Here is a 22,071-nt window from a genome sequence, read left to right as displayed (position 1 = left end):
ATGGATTAGATCTGGAATTTTAGGAAGATTTTGAATCAGTAATGATGACCACAAGTCTACCAAGTGTTGAAAAACACCCGATACATTCCCTAATATTCTTTCAATTCTCTGCTTAGTGAGATGCATTAGTGAATCAAAAGATGAAAATCCTGTAAATTTTATTTTGTAATTTATTTTTTTATTGAAGTTCATCATCAAACTAACATTTCCATAAGATGTATTTCAGACATTGTACATATATAACATATAATCATATATATCACAAATCTCCACAAAGTATTTATCTGAGGTATACACTTATAGAAAAGAGTTGAAAGAAAAAAACAAGCAAAAGGAAAGAACTATGTACAAGTAGGGAGTGATCTTTTTTTTTACAACAGATTCATTGATTTGTGAGAATAAAATCAGGCCTATGAGGCATTATGTAGTTATACCATTTTTCCCAGTATGAATCAAATTGTTCCAGCTTATGATTAACAGATGCTATCTTCTCCATTTTGTAAATATCCATTGTAATTTCCATCCATGTATTTAAAGTTGGGCTCTCCTGTGATAACCATTTCCTAGTAAGAGTCTTTTTATCAGCCACCAACTGTATATTCATTAAATATTTATCTCTTTTCAACCATTCTTGAGGTATATATCCAAAATATATGGTCTTAATCGCTAAGGGTGTTTCACATTTAAAGATGTCTTGTAGGGCATTGTGTATCCCCCTCCAATAGTTTTTGATAACAGGGCAGTCCCAAAAAATATGATAATGATTTGCATTTTGATTTCCACAATTTCTCCAGCAAACTGGGAGGTTACTATCATAATGGGATTTCTGAGAGGGTGTAATAAAATATCTTATCAAGTTTTTCCATCCAAACTCCCTCCATTTCTGTGAACTGGTACATTTCCATTGATATCTCCATATTGTTGTCCATTCTTCCTCAGATATAATTATCCTCCTTCCTTCTCCCATTTTGTTTTAATGTATGAAGTTAAATGTGTTTTAAGATTTGACAACCCCTTATACATGCTTGAAATGATTCTACTACCATTATCTGAATTATATGCTTTTCTAAAGAGCTCTATCAAGTTATATCCTGCTTTAATTCTACATGTCAATGTGCAGTGGAGATTAACTTACTACACATTAATATAGTCTCCATCAGTGGGTACAGATTAGAGTCATAGAGCACTACTGCGCAGAAACAAACCCTTTGGTTCATATAGTCTATGCTAAACAATTATTCTGCCTAGTCCCATTGGCCTGATCTTGAACTACAGCCCTCCATACTCCTTCCATCCATGTTCTTATCCAAATTTCTCATAAATGTTGCAATTGAACCCTCTTCTACTATTTCTGATTCAGCTCATTCCCCAGGTGGACTTGTGCATTTTATGTGAAACTATTGCAAAAATGATATAGTATGGTTACTGAAAATTCAAAACACTGATAAGCCTTCATTGACCTGAAATATTAGCTTTCTTTTTCACATTTCACAGATCCTGTCTAACCTGTTGTGAACTATTTCTAGAATGTTTTTTATGTCTAAACATTCTTAGTCTTTCCAGTATCTTGCAGTTGATCCGGTTGGATGTTGGGTGAAAAATACCAAAGACATTAATTCAATTTTTTCTTTCTTACAAGAAAAAAAGGTCTTTTATTGAAGGAGCAACATTACGGTGTGTTGCTGATTACAAGCATCCACTGTAGCTCTGGCTCATTTCACCAGGAGAGAAGATTTGCAAAATAAACTTAAATTCAACAGTGTGATTAAAGACAAGATAAACACAATGGGATCAAATATGATGTGATCAAGCCACAAGGAATACATCCATCAGGAGTTGTTCATCCCATTGATAAATGAAGCACTGAAGGAAAATAAAGCATAAGTACTTATGGCTTGTACATGCTGGTGCTTAGAAGAATGGGGGGGGGGAGGTGGAAATCTCCTTAGAAACTATTGAATATTGAAAGAGCAAACACGAGAAAATCTGCAGATGCTGGAAATTAAAGCAACACACACAAAATGCCGGTGGAACACAGCAGGCCAAGCAGCATCTATAGGGAGAAGTACAGTCGATGAAAGGTCTTGGCCCGAAAGGCCTGGCCTTCTGCGTTCCACCAGCATTTTGTGAATATTGAAAGGCCTGTATAGAGTGGATGTGGAGAAGATGTTTCCAAACATGGTAGATTCTAGAACCAGCCTACACAGCTTCAGAAAAAAGGGTCATCCTTTTAGGACAGAGATAAGGAGAAATTTCTTTAGTCAGAATCTGTAAGATTTATTGCCACGGATAGGTCTGGAGGCTAAATTATTGGGTATGTCTTAAGTGGAGATTGAGAAGTTCTTGATAAGTGAAGGCATCAAATGTTAGGACAATTAGGCAGGGGAATGGGTTTGAGAGAGAAAATAATTTACTCATGATCAAATTGCAGAGCAGATTCGATGGGCTGAGTGGTCTAATTTTGCTCCTCTGCATTGTAGTCTATGATGATGATAGAAAAATTGAGCTTTATGTAGGAAGGAAAGGCTAAAAGGTTGGCAGAACATCTTGGGCCTTAGGGCCTGTACTGTGCTGTTGTGTTCTATGTACTCTAGTTGTAATCATTGTCTATATACGTCTTCCTGTAAAATCTTGGAGGTCTGGGCACCTTGATGACACTGAATGCACATGTGAATGAAAATTCCACACACAGTAGTTAAAATAAAACTCAGTACAATGCATTTTACGTTCAGTACTTCTAAGAATAATTACTGCTGCACCAAATGAAACTCAAACTCAAAATTCAAAATAAACTTATCGAAGTATATACAGTATATGTCACCATATACTACCCTGAGAAATGATTTCTTGCAGGCATTCACAGTAAATACAATAGAATTAATGAAAAACTACTCACAAAGACTGACAAATCTTTGAGCAAAAGAAGGCAAACTGTGCAAACACATAAAATAAATAACACTGAGAACATGAGTTGTAGAGTCCTTGAAAATGAGTCTATAGGGAGTGTTCAGTAATCAGTTCAGAGTTGTGATGAGTGAAGTTATCCACTCTGGATCAGGAGCCTGATCGTTGTAGGATAATAACTGTTCCTGTGGTGTGGAATCAAAAAAGCAACTCCCAAAAAATCAACGACTGAGATATTGAAAAATGATGCACAAAGCTGTTCTGCCCTTTCAACCCTCTCTTCATTCAATAAAATTATAGTCAATTCTAAATTTTATCCACTTTCAGAATCAGAATCAGGTTTATTACCACAGGCATATGTTGTGAAATTTGTTAACTTAGCAGCAGCAGTTCAATGCAATACATGATATAGAAGAAGAAAAAGAATGAAAGAAATAATAGTAAGTAAATAAATAAACCAAATACCAAATACAGTATGAATGTATAGATTTAATCTATACATGAATAGATTTAATGAATAGATTTAAGATTATGCATAAACAGAAATAATACATATTTAAAAAGTGAGGTAGTGTTCAAGAGTTCTATGTCCATTTAGGGATCAGATGGCAGAGGGGAAGAAGCAGTTCCTGAATCGCTGAGTGTGTGCCTTCAGGCCTCTGTACCTCCTACCTGATGGTAACGGTGAGAAAAGGACATGTCCTGGTTGCTGGGGATCCTTAATAATGGGTTCTACCTTTCTGAGAAACCACTCCTTGAAGATGTCCTGGGTGCTTTGTAGGCTATTACCCAAGATGGAGCCAATTTTCCCCACTGATTATCAGATCCTCTGATATCTTTAATGTGCAACAATCTATTAGTAGTAGAATTGAATGTAAAGTTGAAATAAATTTATTATCAAAGTGCCAGTGAGAATAAGAATAGGATGCTTTGCAGGTGAATGTGTGGCTGAGGAACTGGTGCGGGGGCAGGGGTTCAGGTTTATGGATCATTGGGATCCTTTCAGGAGAAGGTACAAATTTGAAAAGAGTGAATACAGGACTGAAGATGTTATATTTGAATATGTTCAGTTTATAGATTAACTTAAATGAACTTGTAGCACAGTTACAGACTGCCGTGTATGACATTGTGGGCATCACTAAATGGTGTCTGAAAGAAGATTATAGTGGGGAGCTTAATAGAAACATAGAAAACTTACAGCACAATACAGGCTCTTTGGCCCACAAAGTTGTGCCAAACATGTCCCTACCTTAGAAATTACTAGGATTACACATAGCCCTCTATTTTTCTAAGCTCCATGTACCTATCCAAAAGTCTCTTAAAGGACCCTATCATATCCGCTCCACCACCGTTGCTGGCAGCCCATTCCAAGCAGTCACCACTCTCTGAGTTAAAAACTTACCCCTGACATCTCCCCTGTACCTACTCCCCAGCACATTAAACCTGTGTCCTTTTGTGGCAACCATTTTACCCCTGGGAAAAAGCCTCTGACTATCCACACGATCAATGCCTCTCATCATCTTACACACCTCTATCAGGTCACATCTCATCTTCTGTTGCTCCAAGGAGGAAAGGCCGAGTTCACTCAACCTGTTTTCATAAGGCATGTTCCCCAATCCAGGCAACATCCTTCTAAATCTCCTCTGCACCCTTTCTATGGCTTCCACATCCTTCCTGTAGTGAGGCAACCAGAACTGAGCACAGTACTCCAAGTGGGGTCTGACCAGGGTCCTATATAGCTGCAACATTACCTCTCGGCTCCTAAATTCAATTCCACAATTAATGAAAGCCAATACACCATATGCCTTCTTAACTACAGAGTCAACCTGTGCAGCTGCTTTGAGTGTCCTATGGACTCGGACCCCAAGATCCCTCTGATTCTCCACACTGCCAAGAGTCTTACCATTAATACCATTCTGCCATCATATTTGACCTACCAAAATGAACTACTTCACACTTGTCTGGGTTGAACTCCATCTGCCACTTCTCAGCCCAGTTTTGCATCCCATCAATGTCCCACTCTAATCTCTGACAGCCCTCCACACTATCCACAACACCTCTAACCAAGAATACACATTGTGTTGAAATGACAGGCAGGTAGGCAGAGGGGTTAGGGTGGCTACGTTGGTAAAACATTTAAACCAAATCATTAGGAAGAGGTGTAGAATCATTGTGGTAGAGCTAAGCAACTGCAAGGGTAAAAAGGCCCTGATGGGACTTATATGCAGATCCCCAAAATTACCATGGGAGATAGAAAATGCATGTCAAAAGAGCAATGTTACAATAGTCATGAGAGATTTCAATATACAGGTCAATTGGAAAAATCAGGTCGGTGCTGGATCCCAAGAGGGAGATTTTCTAGAAGGTCTATGAGATGTTTTTTTAGAACAGCTCGTGTTTGAGTTCATTAGGGATTCAGCTGTTCTGGAATGAATGTTGTGCAGTGAACCCGAATTGATCAGAGAGCTGAAGGCAAAGGAAGCCTTAGGAGATAGAGATCATAATTGATGCACCATCAATAACTCTGGGAGATGTGAAGCGAGATAGGCTTTTATTAGCTGGAGGAAAGCACTGTCAGCAGCAAGAGACCATCACACAACATCCTGGAGACTGAGGGAGGAGCAGTGCCTCCAATCGCCTTTATACAGGGGTCTGTGGGAGGAGCCACAGGAGCAGTCAGCTGGGGGGGGGGGGGGCATGTCCAGACAGGCATATGTAGTTCACCACAAAAATATGATAGAATTCTCCTTGCAATTTGAGACAGGGAAGCTAAAATCGGATATATCAGTATTACAGTGGAGTTAAGGGCATTACAGAGGCATGAGAGAGAAGCTGGCCTAAATTGATTGGAAGGGAACACTAGCAGGGATGATAGCAGAGCAGCAATGGCTGGAATTTCTGTGAGGAATTCACAAGGTGCAGGATATATACATCCCAAAGAAGAAGTATTCTGAAGAGAGGATGACACAACTGTGGCTGACAAGAGAAATCAAAGCCTAAATAAAAGCCAAAGAAAAAGCATATAATAGAACAAAAATTAGTGGGAAGTTAGAGGATTGGGAAGCTTTTAAAAACCAACAGAAGGCAACTAAAAATGTCATAAAGAATGAAAAGATGGAATATGAATGTAAACAAGCCAATGATATTAAAAAGGATACCAAAAGTTTCTTCAGATATATAATGTGGAAAAAAGAGGCAAGAGTAGGTATTGGACTGCTGGAAAATGATGTTGCGGATGTAGAAATGGGAGACAAGAGAATGGTGGACAAATAGAATAAGTATTTTGCATCAGTCTTCACTGTGGAAGACACTAGCAGAATGCCAGAAGTATGAGAGCGTCAGAGGACAGAAGTATATGAAGTTGCTAACATTAGGGAGAAGGTTCCTGGGAAACTGAAAGGTCTGAAGGTAGATAAGTCAAGTCACTGGGACCAGATGGTCTACACCCCAGGTTTCTGAAAGAGATAGCTGAAGAGATTGTGGAGGCATTTATAATGATCTCTCAAGCATCAATTGACTCTGGGATGGTTCTGGAGGAATGGAAAATTGCAAATGTCACTCAACTCTCCCTCTCTCTCTGTAACAAGGAACAGAGATGTCTCCCTTTCCACAGCAAGAGTTACAATCTTAAGTGATACTTATTTGAGCTCACCCAACTTGAGAACCAACAGACTCTCCGAGAGAGAGAGAGAGAGAGAGAGAGAGAGAGAGAGAGAGAGAGAGAGAGAGAGAGAGAGAGAGAGAGAGAGAGCAATTGCCCAAGTGCAGAGCCTTCAGATATTCACACCTGATGTCTTGATGTTCTGATCTCTGCAGTGTTCCAATTGGTGACATTGGTGAGGAATTGAGTCAGAGGCCACACCCTGAAGGTCCAGGCTGTTCCTGGAGATACCAAAAATTGGGTGAACTCCAGAAGCAAGAACCTATGGTCATATAGAATCACAATTTGAATGCAGCTGTAGATCATGGTATTTAACAGAACTCCAGCACCCTGAAAACGAAAAAAGTGACATTAAGGAGAAGAATTTAAGCTGTTTTTCGGATGAGCTTGAAGAAGTTGCCCTCTGGAGCTATCTTAGCTCCTCCTCTTGTTCTTTCTATATATATATATATATATTACACTGTATATTTCAATGTACATGCAACAAGATTGAAACAACTGAACAGAATTGTGCAGTTATTGAAGTTGGTCAAACTTTTTGATGACATGTCAAATATTTGCAAGCTTCTAAGAAAGTGGAGGTGCTATCATATCTTTCTTGTGATGGTCCCAGGACAGTTTTTCTGATATGATAATGCCAAGGAATTTAAAGTTACTGACCTCTCCACCTCTGATCCCCTAATGAGGCTTCAGTTGGACATCTCTTCTGAAAGACTGTACCTCTGAGAATGCAGCACTGCCCTGACCTGTTCCAAGAGAACTTGCCAGAATGAATGACATGAAGAAAATGGTCTGCTGGAGGAAATTCAGCAGGTCAGTCAGCTTCAGTGGAGGGAAATGACCATCAACTGTCCATCTCCCATTGCAGATACTGCCTGACCCACAGAGTTCCTCCAACAATTTGTTTCTGACTCCAGATTTGAGCATCTGTAGCCTCTTGTTGCCCTTCTCTGCAGGGTAGGTTTTCTGTTCAGTTCTCAGTGGGGCAAACACACCACTACCAACCCAATCATTAACACAAGAGATTCTACAGATGCTGGAAATTCAGAGCAACAACACATAAAATGCAGGAGGAACTCAGCAAGTCAGGGAACATCTATGGAAATTAACCGTCAATGCTTCTGGCCGAGACTTGCTGGGTTTCTCTGGCATTTTGTGCGTGTAACCCAATCATTAGATATATTTATGGAGAGTTGTTTAAAAGTATATGATGTATAAAATGGGTAATCAATAAAACTAAGAGCCAGTTTGTCTTCTTTTGCACATTAGTTGTTTGTCAGCCTTTATTTTCCATAAATTCTTTTGTATTTCTTTATTTTCCTGTAAATGCTTGTAGGAAAATAAATTTCATGTAATAAATGGTGAGATATATTACTCTGTTGACTATGAATATTAATTAGGCTGATATCCGTGGCACGTGATCAGACCCCCCCCCCCCAGTGAGAAATGGAATGTATTAAAAAACACGGAAATGTAAACTGTTTTGAGGGGAAGATATGTCAGTGGAGTGGGGAGTATTTTTGTTGAGAGATTTTATTTTAAAACTATGGCTGCGGAACGACGGGGTCAGAGGTCGGGGGGAAGATGGCGGAGCGGGTGCTGACTGAGGAGCTGCTTCAACGACTAGAGATAGCGGATGGAGGCACCGACAGCGCTGAGTTGGCCCGGGACCTCGGTGTTGACCACCAGTTGGTGGTGGGCGCTGTCAAAAGTCTGCAGACGCTGGACGATGTGAGTGAGCTTGGGAGCGGGAGTAGGGAGCCCGGCCCTTGGCCTCCAGTGCTGACGGTCATTCACCCACGAGAGAGGGAGAGAGCGCATGGGTTCCCCTCTCTTGGTGGGAAGGGGGATGAGGGGGTGGAGGTGAGGTGAAATCCTGCTCCCGGTGAGGATGAGGTTAAGGTTGGCGGTGAAATTCCCGCTCTGCTTGCATGAGGGTGGGATGGCAGCTCTGGGTTAGGTTGGTGTCAGAAACGAGCCACGCTCCCGAATAATGGCTTCAAGACAAATTCAAGGAAACAAAGTTTATTAACAGTTCTGTAGAGCTGGGTGCCTTCAGAGAAGGGAACCCTGAACCTTACAGGGCAGCAGGTTTTATCCTTCTTCCTTACCCCTCCCCTCCCTGACTCGGGAGGTATACAGTCTTAGATTCAGTGTTTTCCCATTCCATATTTGGAGTTGTTTTTTACACATTTCTGTAAAACAATAGTCCATATCTCAGGACTTCAATGATTCCACAAACAGTTAATCTTGTCAGGCGCTTCTGCATTCCTGCTTATCAGACATAATTAAGTCACATTTGTTTACTGACTTTAACCTCGCACATCTTAATTTACTTCAACTCTCACAATTCCACCCTTTTTCTTTTTAAGATGTGCGTAGCAGCTAGCATTTCTCCTCTTTCCAGGGGGCCCACCGTCCTTCCTCCGCCCCCCGTGGAGGGTCAACTTTCTTCTTTAATAGCATAAGTTTTAGCTTGTTTGTCCCATGTTGGGGTATCGCTACTGCCTGGAGCTGGAATATACTGCGCCTGATCAGTGTTCGTATACAAGGAATCAAACACGGCAAAAGTAAGAGAATCATTAGACCCCCGCCTGCTACTAGGAGAGCGGTGCGCCACCAACTACCTCCCAGTAGCCCGTCTAGCCAACTCATGTTCCCCAGGGATCTCCAGTTTTGTACTGGCACGTGGGCCAGTTTCCAAATTTTGTCGGATATTTTTAACACGGCCTTTCCACTGTCGTCTATCTTAAGGCAACAGTTTGTAAGATTGAACTTCCCACATACCCCGCCTTCAGAGGCCAATAGGTAACCCCACAGCCAGCCTGTTCTGGTATATTGCTGTTCACATCTGGCTCTGCTGTTTTGCCCACAGCTCCAATGCCAGTGCCGTGCTGAGGTATTGCTATTGCCTGAAGTTGTGACACACTTCGTCTTATTAGTGCTTGTACACAGAGAATGAGGCAGGGTAAAAGCATCAAACTCATTAATCCACCTCCCACCATCCAGAGTACTGTTCGCCACCAACCGCCTTTATTATAGACCTGATAGTACGGCTTACCATTTTCCCAACACTCTTCTGCTTTTATCATAACAACGGTCATTCATTTACATGCGAGTGGGATACGAAGGATCCAGGGAACACCCTCTGCCCCACTCGTACCACGGTTCTGCACTTGTCACATTTCCCTTCAATTTCCCCGACATATAGAATCAAATATATTACAGTCAATAATGTTACAGTCCACATAGAGTTCATTTTTGCTGCCTTTTTAGCTTCACCACCAACGGTTCTTCACCGGGAACACAGGTCCACTCAGTGCGGCTTTTGGGCTTCACCGGTCCTTTTACCCTGGATGCGTGTGTCCACCCTTTTTCTTTTGTCCGTACAGCCGCCTCTGTTGTTAGCAGGACCTGGAAAGGGCCTTCCCACTGTGGCTGTAACTTCTCCGGCTTCCAGGTCCTTACCAGAACCCAATCTCCAGGCATGATCTGATGTAAAGCAAAGTCGAGCGGCGGAGTCTGGGCCAAGAGACCCTTTTTCCGCAGTTCTGCAAAGGAACGGGACAAGGCCAGTAAATTGTTCTTTACAAATAAATCACCCCCCTGTAGTGTGGGATACCCCTCTATTTTATTCCAATATGGCAGTCCAAAGAGCATCTCATAAGGAGATACTCCTATGTCCTTCCGGGGCGCTGTATGTATTCTCAGGAGAGCGATCGGCAAACACTTGGTCCATGGTAGCTTGCTTTCCAACATCAACTTGGTTAGCTGTGCCTTCAGGGTGCTGTTCATTCGTTCTACTCTTCCCGAACTCTGGGGATGCCACGGGGTATGGTACTTCCATTCGAACGCAAACATGTCACGACTGCTCTCTTCTAGCGGGCAACTCCAGAAGGCGTCTTTTAGATCTATTACACTGAACTATTCATGGTCAGGGGAGATCTTACTCATCAGCGTGTAAGGGTTGGGCACTACCGGGTATCGGGTTTGGACTACTGCATTTAGGCCCCGCAGGTCTTGTACCATCCGATAAGTCCCATCTGGCTTTCGCACCGGGAGTTTTGGGGTATTATATGGTGACATACATTCATCCAGTAGTCCGTCAGCGATCAATCCCTCAATCACCGGCTGCAGCCCTTTTCTTCCTTCCATCGCAATGAGGTACTGCTTCCTTCTCACTGGGCGACTGTCCGGTAACAAGGTAATCTGTAAAGGGCTGATGTTCAATCCTCCCCTGTTTCCCTCTCTATACCATACCTCGGGCTCTATTTTCTGATCGTCTTCCTCTTTTAATGCGAATAGTTTTACTATTATCTCTCCATTGCTTGGCACTGTTCCAATACCCAATTGAATTTGCAGATCTCTTCCTAATAGATTAAATCCTGCCGAGGGCAGCAGGAGGAGGTCTCGTCTAGTTGCTCTATCTTCATATCCGACTTCCACATTGTCCACAATTGGCACTGGTATTGTCTTTCCTCCGATACCGGATACCCCCATTACCTTTGTTCCAGTTCGGGCGCCGCGAGGTATCTGGATTACGCTAGATCTTTCGGCACCCGAATCTACCATAAAGGTTGTATCTGACCCTTGGGCACCTACTTTTAAATTTACCAGGGGTTCCTGCCGATAATTCATCCCCAAGGGGTGGAACCCCCGACCTCCCTAGTCTTCATCTTCCATCATGGCGTACGAGTGCACTTCCCGTCGGTATCTGGGGCACTCGCGCCTGAAGTGTCCCTCTTCGTTGCAGTGAAAACATCTTAAAGCCTTCCTTAGCCCTTCTCCTTGCTCCTGGCTACTACCTCGATCCAACCATGGTCCCTGTCTCTCTCTACTATCTGCGGTTACCTGTCGCACTGTCTGGACCATTATCCTTGCCGTCTTCTTTTGTTTCTCTTCGTCCCTTCTGACAAAGACCTTCTGAGCCTCACGGAGTAATTCACTCAAGGGCTTGCTGTTCCAATCTTCCATTTTCTCCAGCTTTTTCCTAATGTCCGGCCAGGCTTTGGACACAAGCTCTACTCGAATTAGTTGTTGTCCCACCTCTGTCTCTGGGTCTACTCCTGCGTATTGTTGCATATTTTTCCGAATCCTATCCAGGAAATCTGACGGGGTTTCATCGGGGTTCTGGTGACTTCCAAAGGCCTTAGTGAAGTTGTATCCCTTTGGCACAGCCTGTCGTATCCCTTTTATCATGTATTCGCGTACATATCGCATATTCCTCCTTCCGTCCTCCGATTGCTTATCCCATTGTGGGTCTACTAATGGGAATTTTTGTTCACCTGGTCCATCCTGGGGCTTCTCCCTTTCCCAGACTGCTATTGCAGCTTGTCTAATCATTTGCCTTTCTTGTGCGGAGAATAGGGTCCCCATTATTGAGTACATTTCATCCCAGGTGTAGGTATTTGGTCCCAGGAATTGGTCCAATTGTTCCGCAAGGCCCATAGGATCTTCTAACAGATTTTTCATCTCTTTCTTAAAGGTCCGTACCTCTGTACTCGTCAGGGGAACGTTCACGTAACCTGTTCCCCCTTGTGCCCCTCCCATTGGGACTTCTCGGAGGGGACACATTTTTGTTTCTTCGCCCTCTTTCTTCATCTCTTGGTTTTCTTTCCTTTTCCTCAAGGTCATCGATTTGCGGAGCGGTAGGGGGCACATATGGGGGCGGCAGGTGGTCGAGCACCTCCCATGTATTCTTTTTCTGTTCCCCTTCCTTTATCGTTTTCAACTTATAACTATTTGTCATTGGTAACCAGCATAGGGCATAATCACTTTCTTCGGGTTTAACGTTAGGTTTTGAATTCACGAACAGATTAAGGGCTTGTTGTACCCAATCCTCGCTAGACCCGAACTTAGGCCACCACACAGCCGACCCTTGGATCGGCTGGCGGGACCACAATTCACAGTACTGTATCATTTTTTTTTCTTTGACTTCCCTTTTCGCCTCCCATAATCCCAATTTTCTAACATCTGTCCCAACGGACTATCAGGGAGTACCCCGGGGTATTTTTCATCATTGGCGCCTGGATTTCCTTTACCCTTTTCTCTCTTAGACCCCTTATTTCCCATCTCGAGGACTTGCCCGGTTCCAATCCACCCGCAGGCTACCCCGTGGTTCCGCACTTCTTGCGCACCACGTCACTGCAGGAATTTAATTTGAATGTGACCCACCTAGCTCAATCACTGCTGTCCAATTCCGGAACCTGTATTCCCGCGATCGCCCAGGAATCCACACGCAGGCTACCCCGTGGTTCCACAATTCTTGTGCACTACGTCTCTGCAGGATCCACCTGCAGGGTAACCCCGTAGTTCCACAATTCTCGTGTACCACGTCACTGCAGGATCTCTTACCTGGGTCCTGTGCACAGAAATTACTCGATCGCTCACTGTCTCGACTGCCTCAACAACCCCTCTTTGTTTCCTTGAGTCCGCCGGATATCACTCGCTCAAGCCGTGCGGGGCGACGAGCAAGGAATCAGGGACTGCCGAACTCACGGCCGGAGTGTGGATCCCGGACGAGCACCCCAAGTTGTCAGAAACGAGCCACGCTCCCGAATAATGGCTTCAAGACAAATTCAAGGAAACAAAGTTTATTAACAGTTCTGCAGAGCTGGGTGCCTTCAGAGAAGGGAACCCTGAACCTTACAGGGCAGCAGGTTTTATCCTTCTTCCTTACCCCTCCCCTCCCTGACTCGGGAGGTATACAGTCTTAGATTCAGTGTTTTCCCATTCCATATTTGGAGTTGTTTTTTACACATTTCTGTAAAACAATAGTCCATATCTCAGGACTTCAATGATTCCACAAACAGTTAATCTTGTCAGGCGCTTCTGCATTCCTGCTTATCAGACATAATTAAATCACATTTGTTTACTGACTTTAACCTTGCACATCTTAATTTACTTCAACTCTCACAGTTGGGTTTGTGTGTTCCCTGCTCTGGGGTGGGGTTGGGGCTAGTTATGTTGCTTGTTTGTAGTTTTCTATTAAGTGATTGCATTGATAGTGGGATGAATTTGTACTCTGGATAGTGCCACTCATGCTGTAGCACCTTGTTCTGGGGAAGTGGGTGGTTGGCTAGTTCTGGAGGTGTGGCAACTGGTGAGGGGCGTCTGGGAAAAGAGTAGGCCCTTCGGCCCACAATGTTGCACTGAGCTAATTAAGCTAATATGTTGCCTCATTACACTAATCCCCTCTGCCTGCAGAAGTTCCATATCCTGACATTGTATATGTACTACTTAAACACATAGAAACATAGAAAACCTACAGCACAATACCTCTTTGGCCCACAAAGCTGTGCCGAACATGTCCTTACCTGAGAAATTATCTAGGGTTACCCATAGCCCTCTATTTTTCTGAGCTCCTTATACCATACTATCATACTTGTCTCTACCACCATCCTGCCATTTCAATTCAGGCACTCACCACTTTGCACATTTTCTTTGAGTTTTCCTCCCTCACTGTAAATGCACATCCTCTAGTATTGGATATTTCAATAGTGAATACAATAAATAATACTCCTCTTCCGTCCCCTTTCTCTGTTTTTCCATTCCTCATTCTGGCTCCAGTCTTACCTCTTCTCCTCACCGGTGTATCACCTCCTTCCCTTTGTCGCATGGTCCACTCTCCTCTCCTTTCAGATTCCTCCTTTGTCAGTCCTGTAGCCTTTCCAGCTATTACTTCCTAGCTTCTCTCTTTATCCCACTCACCTTGCACCTCCTCACCTATCACCTGACAGCTTGTACTTCTTCCTCTACCTTACCTTCCTATTCTGGTGTCTTATTCCTTTCCATAGATGCTGCTCAACCTGCCATGTTCCTCCAGCATTTCATATGTCTTGCTCTGGATTTCCATCATCTGCAGAATCTCTGTGGTTGGCGAAAATCAGTAATAACCATCTACTCCATCTATGCCTGTCATAATTTTGTAAATTTCAATCAGGTCTCCTCTTAGCTTCTGCTGCTGCTAGTTTGTCCAGCCTAGAAAAAGTCTGTTTGCAATGTTGAAAGGTGAGGAACGGGAATATGTATCTGGTGGTAGAAACAGGCTGAGTGTCATACCAGAGACTCTGTTAGAAACTGCTTCACAGCTGGAGCCTTTGGTGGTGCTTGATTAAAGATTAAAATTTAAAACTAAGCTTTATTTGTCACATGTATATCAAAACATACAGTTTTGCATCAATGACCAACAGTTCAAGGTTGTGCTGGGGACAGCATGCAAGTGTTGCCGTGCATCTTGTGTGTGCCATCATAATGTGCCCGCAACTTGCCAACCCTTACTAATCTCTACGTCTTTTTAATGTGGGAGGAAACCCACTTGGTTATGAGGAGAACACACAAACTCCTCGCAGATGGTGGTAAGGTATTGATGAACATTAATGCAGCAAAAAAAGCTGGATGCCTGTTCCTCTGCAGGTGATTGAGGCTGAGCAGAGATCCCATAAGCACTGGGAGCTGACTGAGGAAGGGAAAGACATTGTGCAGAATGGCAGCCATGAAGCACGAGTCTTCGATGCCATTCCACCTAACGGAATTCTTCAGAGTGAACTAATGGTGAGCCTGTTATTCTGATTTCTTTACCTTTTTGCCTGCCTTGACTAATATTGGTCCAATCTCTTTATAGCAAATATGCTTTCATTATCATTATTTAGAAAGTATTAAATATTATTTCCACTGTAATATTGTTCTCCTTTTCCACAGAAACTCTCAAGTGGAAAAGTGGGGTTCAGCAAGGCCATGTCTAATAAATGGATCCGTATTGACAAGAAAGCAGAAGGTGGACCTCGGATCTTTAGGGCTGTAAGTGGACTCCAGATTTCCACTGTTTAATATGTGCAAGGTTATCCCTGATCTTGTCAGTTCAGAGAACATTTCTTTTCAAAACGTAGTGGTAACAAGAGCTGTGCATAGAATTAAGGCACAGATATATTTGGGATATCTCCTGAACAATGAATTGATCACCCCAACAACTTAACTTTTTTTCAAATACTTATTAACTGCTCAGTGTTTCCATCAGTGTCTGCCCTGTTCAAAATTTGCCCCATTTCAGTTGTTTTTCTATTTTAGTGTCTGTACAGAGGGATTTACCCCTTTTTGTGTTTAAACCTAATTGCTTACCAACGTCTCTTACACATTCCATTGATTGTAGAGTCATGCAGCACCAAGACAGGCCCTTTGGTCTGATTCATCCATGCCAACCAAGGTTCCCACCTAAACTAATCACATTTGATCAAATTTGGTCTGTGACCTGCAAAACCTTTCCAATGTGCTTATCCATGTCTTATAAGTATAGTTCAATGTATACACGAACTCAGGTTCCTTTTAAATCTTTCCCCACTCACCTTAGATTTATGCCTCTAGTTCCCTTTTCCCTTGGAAAAAGTCTGTGCTTTACCCCATCTGTGCCCCTCATGATTTTACACATCTCTATAAGATCATCCCTCAGTCTGTTAGATTTCAAGGAATAAAGTCCTAGATACCCAACCTCAGCCTATAACTCAGGCAACATTCTTGTCAATCTTTTCATGTTTTCCAGCTTATAGAGGTCTTTTCTATAACAGGGTGACCAAAATTTTACACAGTACTTCAGGGCAGCCTCATCTGGTACAACTACAACATGTAATACACGTCACCAACAAAGCTCGGATGACCTGGTTACTGCTTTTCCAGGTGCTCCCTTGTTATTCCCTATTGAATTGACTGACTGTATTTTCTGACAGTCCAGATGAAGACTCTCAGCCTGAAATGTCAACTGTCCATTTCCCTCATCAGATGCTGCCTGACTATCTCAGTTCCTTCAGATTTTTTGCCCACTGACTTGTCTGCGTGCACCTATTCTATTTAATAGCATGGCAACTACACACGATCAAATTGTACTTTTAACATTGCTAGAATTTACACTATGAAATGTATTTGTCCATTAAACTATTCAACTATCTTGGGTAGCTATGCCATGAACAGATTTGGACAAAAGCAGACCTCATCCAAACACTAGGAGGAATATTGTACCACACACAAAGTGCCCAAAGAACTCAGCAAGTTCATCCCCCTTCCTTTCCAGGCCTGATGAAGGGTCTTGGCTTGAAAAGTTGGCTGTCTGTTTATTCCCCTCCATAGATGCTGCCTGACCTGCCGAGTTCTTGCTGCATTTTGTGTGCGTTGCTCAAGATTTCTGGCATCTGAGAATCTCTTGTGCTTAGGGATATTATCCCAACTCTAGGACTTCTTGACTTCTTGAGTTTTCCTAGCAGATGTCCACTTTTCAAGCCCTCTACTCCCTTTGACAGGAGAAGTAGAGTAGCAATTTAGTTCAAAACCAAAGGTTTTCTACTTAAAGCCATTTTTTCTGGATTGCACAAAGTCACAATCTATTCATGATTACCTCTGTTGGAGTTTTTTTTAAACCAAGTTCACTCAGGCATATCTATGTATTTACTTTATAAACTTGTGATTCCATGCGATTTTATAAGCCATTTGATTCAATTAAATGCAATAATGATGCATAACTTTTAATCTATTTCACAGCAGCCATTGCCTTTCAGAGGTGCTAATAGAGGTGCTGTGAACTATGACCTTACTTATTCAGCAGCAAAATTGATATAAAATAATAGTTTTGAATAACCAATGCTGTTCTGATCGAGCGATACAGCATTGAGAAAGACCATTTGGCCAACTTGTCCATGCTGACCAAGTTGCCTACTTGAGCTCATCCAATTTGCCTGTACTTGTCCCATGAGCCTATAAAACTTTCTTCAAAGTTCAAAATTAATTTATTATCAAAGTACATATATGTCACCATATCTGTTCATTTTCTTGGGAGCATTCATAGTAAATATAAAGAAATACATTGAAAAACCACATAACAGGATGGACAAGCAGCCAGTGTGCAAAAGAGAACAAAGTGCAAATGTAAAAAGGAAAAAACAAACAATAATAATAATAAGTAAATAAGCAATAACTATTGAGAACATGAGATGAAAAGTCCTTGCAAGTGTGCCCATAGGTTGTGGAAACAGTGTTGGGGTGAGTGAAGCTGAGTGAAGTTATCCCCTTTGTTTCAAGAGCCTGATGGTTGACGGGTAATAACTGTTCCTGAACTTGGTGATGTAGGTCCTGAGGCTGCTGTATATCCTTTCTGATGGCAGCAGGAAGAAGAGAGCATGGCGTGGATGGTAGAGGTCCTTGGTGGATTCTGCTTTCTTGTGACAGTGTTCCTCATACGTAGGCTAATGGCGGGGAGGGCTTTACTCATGGTCGACTGAACCGTATCTGCTACATTTTTTGACTTTTCCATTCAAGGGAATTGGCGTTTTCATACTAGGCCATTATGCAATCAGTCAGTGTACTCTCCACCACACATCTATCGAAATTTGTCAGAGTTTTAGATGACAAGCAAATCTTCACAAACATCTAAGAAAGTAGAGGCTTCTTTGTAATGGCACTTGCGTGCTGGATCCAGGACAGGTCCTCTGAAATGATTTTGCCATGGAATTTAAAGTTGTTGACCCTCTCCACCTCTGATCCTCTGATGAGGACTGGGTCATGGACCTCTGTTTCATCCACCTGTAGTCAAAAAGCTCTCTTTGGTTTTGCTTAGCCTCACAGTCTCTTAGCCATGCATCTGTCCAAATATATTTTAAGTTTCATAATTGTATGAAGCTGAAAGACATTTGGACACTTCCAGCTAAGTTGATCCTTTAAGTACCATGTCCTTCTTTTCTGAGATGTACTCTCCTTTCCTGGACAGATGGATCATATTGAAGATTCTGTCAAAGTGAAGTTGCTGCTGGTCCAGGACAGAAAAGACAGTGTCTTGGAGGAGAAGGAGAAGAATGAACTCAAAAAGAGGAAGCTGCTCAGTGAGGTGTAAGTCCTTTTATTTAGAGATCCAGCATGGTAACAGGCCCAACAAGACCATGTCAACCAAATAAACCCATGTGACTAATATCCTACTAACCTGTATGTTGTTGGAAACCGGCGCACCGCTTTTTACATGCTGCAAGTTTCCTCTCAGCTTATGTTTTCACAGGTTCATTTATTATCAATGTATACAACTCTGAAATTCTTCTCCAGGTAGTCATGAAGCCAAAAAATATAAGGATGACAGCACTATCATTCACCCCCAAGTCCCTCCTCCCAACACAAAAAATAAACAAAGATGGAACAGGCGCATCGACCCCCAAGTCCCCCTCCACCTTCTCGCACAGTAAAGAGAAAAATCAGGTGAAAAACACAGAATATAAATAACTATAACACTGGGGGGGGGGGGGGGGGGGAGTCTATAGTCCATGTCCAAAACACAGAAAACCTGGGTAACATTCTCTGGGTACAGCGGTGGGTCTTTCCATCCAGTCATTTTCTAGTTCTTAACAGCACGCTCTTACTTCTTTATCTATCCTTGCTTTGGATGTAGATGTATGATCAGTATGTTCACCGATAACACTAAGATTGGTTGAATTGTTGACTGTGTGGATGGCAGACTTAGGCTACAGGGTGATATTGTGAGGCAAAATCGCTGTAAAACTTGGATTTTAAACCAAATGAAATGAGGTGGTGTATTTCGGGAAAACAGATGAGATTGGACATAGACCATGGTGAGGTCTTTGTTAGTATTCTGGAACAAAGGGACTTCTACTGCTTGTAAGACACATTTCTCTTTAACTTAAGAGATGGAAGCCGCAAACATTGCTGGTTGTGAGTTCAATCCAAACTCTGAACAGTTGCAATGAAATTTCTATTGTCCATTAATGGTATTTTCAAAAAAGGTAAACATCCTGTCGATTACTTGTAAACTACACATTTCATGAACCAAAGCATCAAAATTTTCTTATATATAAAAGCAAAAGCAGTTTATGAGCTTTCAAAATATGTTTTGCCACATATCTAATAGCTTCTCATTGCACACGTGGCATCCAGGATTAAAAGGTTTTGAGCTCATTACCTAGCCTGGCATGCTATTCCTGTACAGAACAATGGCTGTAAGGTGTTATATTACAAAATGTGACACCACTTGAGTCCCTATCTTGCTTTTCAGGTGAGCTTGAGAAAACAGAACGAAATGTCTGTGGCTACTATTTATCCCTTAACTACCATAACTACAGCAGGTTATCTGATCACTGATTACCAACACATTGCTATTAATAGGAGCCTGCTGTGAGCAAATTGCAAACGTCTAGCAGCATTGATTAAGTTTCAAGACGTATTGCATGGCTGTAAAACATTCTTAGGTCGAGAAAAAAGAATATATATTTTTATAACATACAAAATGATGGAGGAATTCAGCAGTTCAGGCAGCATCTATGGAAGGGAATAGACTGTTGACATTTCAAGCCAAGACGTCCTGATGAAGGGTCTGGGCCCGAAATATTGACTCTTTATTCCTCTCCATAGATGCTGCCTGACCTGCTGAGTTCCTTCAGTGTATAATGTGTGTTTCTCCGGATTTCCAGGAACTACAAAATCTATTGTGTTATATGTCTGTACACCTTGGGCATTCCTCCAGTAGGGGCTCCATCTCTAACAAAAGAACACATTGAATAATTGATGGCAGGAGTTGGGGGAGAGAGGAAGGAGAGATATTGGAATATCTTGATGGGGAGAAAGAAGAGAAGAAATGAGGGACTTGGAAATTGAGGACGTGAGAAGCTGTCTTGCAAGCTATTTTCTGGAGATGGCAGATGTCATATTGTAGCCTTTCTCTACCTGTGTCAGTAGATTAGAAAATGCAACCCTTCCTTGAATATAAATCCTTTTTTTAAAAAAAAGTGCAGAATTACAGAAAAATGAACTATCAAAGTGTGTTTGAATCCTTTTCTTTCAAAAGAAATACAATAAATGATTTAATGGGATGAAATACAAGGCAGTGGGAAAGATAGGGCAAATTAGATATAATTTTTCTTTAAAAAGCTTCTGTGGACACCATGGGCAAAGTGGTGTCAAGTACAGGGAGTTTTATGAGTGAAAGTCTTTATTGTGGTGGGGAGATATTCACCCAGGGTGTACATACTGGGCTCTTACATCTTCAGCAGCGCAATGTAACTGAGCTGAAGACTAGATATTCAACCGCAACCAGTCATGATTGACTTGAGGCGACCACCAATTAAGTTTCTAAGCAGTCTGGGAACGTTAAAACATAGGAGCAGAGTTTGGCCATTTGGCCCATCGAGACTTGTTGCCATTCGAACATAGCTAATTTACTAACCCTTTCAATCCTATTCCTGCATCTTCCCTGTATCCTTTCATCAAGAACCTGTCAACCTCCGTAAATATAGCCAATGACTTGGGACTGCACAGCCGTCTGTGTCTGTGAATTCCACTGATTCAGCACCTAGCTTAGGAAATTTTTCCACATCTCTGTTCTGAGAAGGATGTTCTGTGCAGAGGGATGTACCCTCTGCACATCCATTCTATCTAAGTCTTTGAATATTTATTGGGTTTCTATGAAATTCTCCTGCTCTTTCACCCCCACTTCCCATTCTTTCAAACTCCAGTGAGTACAGCCCAAAGCCATCAATTACGGCTGACATCTTAACCCTTTCATTACTGGGATAATTTTCATGAGCCTCCTTTGGACCCTCTCCAAAGCCAGCATATCTTCCCTTGGATAAGGGGCCCAAAACCACTTTCAATACTCCAAGTGTGGTCTGACCAATGCCGTATAAAGCCTTAGCATTACATCCTTGCTTTTATGTTCCAGTCATCTCGAAATGAATGTTAACATTGAATTTGCCTTCCTTACCATTGACTCATCTTGAAACTTAACCTTTAGGGAATCCTGAACAAGAACTCCCAAGTCCCTTTGCATGTCTGATTTTTGGATTTTCTCCCCATTTAGAAAATATTCCATGCCTTTATTCCTTCTACCAAAATGCACGACCACACTCTTCCTTACCCTATAGTCTGTCTGCCACTTCTTTGCCCATTTTCCCAATCTGTCTTAAGTCCTACTGCAGGCTCCCTGCTTCCTCAATGCTATCTGGCCCTCCACCTACCTTTTGTATCATCAGCAAACGTGGCCACAAAGCCATCATTGCTTTATCCAAATCACAGTCTTTTCAGCTACCTCTTTAAGAACTGTGGTGTAGTCTATCTGGTCCAGCTGACTTATCTACCTTAAGACCTTTCAACTACCGAAACACCTTCTCCTTAATATTAGCATAACACTCATTTCTACTCCCGACACTCTCACATTTCTGACATTCGGCTAGTCTTCCACAGTGAAGACTTATGCAAAATACTTAATAAGTTCGTCCACCATTTCTTTGTCCCCCATTACTACCTCTCCAGCATCATTTTCCAGTAGCCCGCTATCCACTCCTGTCTCTCTTTTACTATATCTTCATATTTCATCTTGTCTCTCTTTATGGCTTTTTTATTTGCCTTATCACAAACGAGAAAATCTGTAGATGCTGGAAATCTAAGCTAAACACACAAAATGCTGGAGGAACTCATCAGGCCAGACAGCATCTATGAAAAAGAGTACAGTCAATATTTTGGGCCAAGACCCT

At 42.2% G+C, this 22,071-nt stretch overlaps 1 protein-coding gene across 1 annotated transcript in view; it reads left to right on the top strand.

The window, feature by feature from the left end:
- The first annotated feature begins 8,129 nt into the window (after nucleotides 1–8,129).
- farsa (phenylalanyl-tRNA synthetase subunit alpha) overlaps nucleotides 8,130–22,071 on the top strand; it is a 60,876-nt gene continuing 46,934 nt past the window's right edge. The window contains exons 1-4 of the mRNA XM_073068964.1: nucleotides 8,130–8,296; nucleotides 14,981–15,118; nucleotides 15,266–15,364; nucleotides 18,312–18,430. Coding sequence (XP_072925065.1) covers nucleotides 8,150–8,296; nucleotides 14,981–15,118; nucleotides 15,266–15,364; nucleotides 18,312–18,430 — 503 coding nt within the window. The 5' untranslated portion in view covers nucleotides 8,130–8,149. The remainder of the gene's footprint in view (nucleotides 8,297–14,980; nucleotides 15,119–15,265; nucleotides 15,365–18,311; nucleotides 18,431–22,071) is intronic.

This window comes from Hemitrygon akajei, chromosome 16 (genome assembly GCF_048418815.1).
Source record: "Hemitrygon akajei chromosome 16, sHemAka1.3, whole genome shotgun sequence".
Lineage (NCBI taxonomy): Eukaryota > Metazoa > Chordata > Chondrichthyes > Myliobatiformes > Dasyatidae > Hemitrygon > Hemitrygon akajei.
This window is presented reverse-complemented; position numbering and strand designations above follow the sequence as displayed.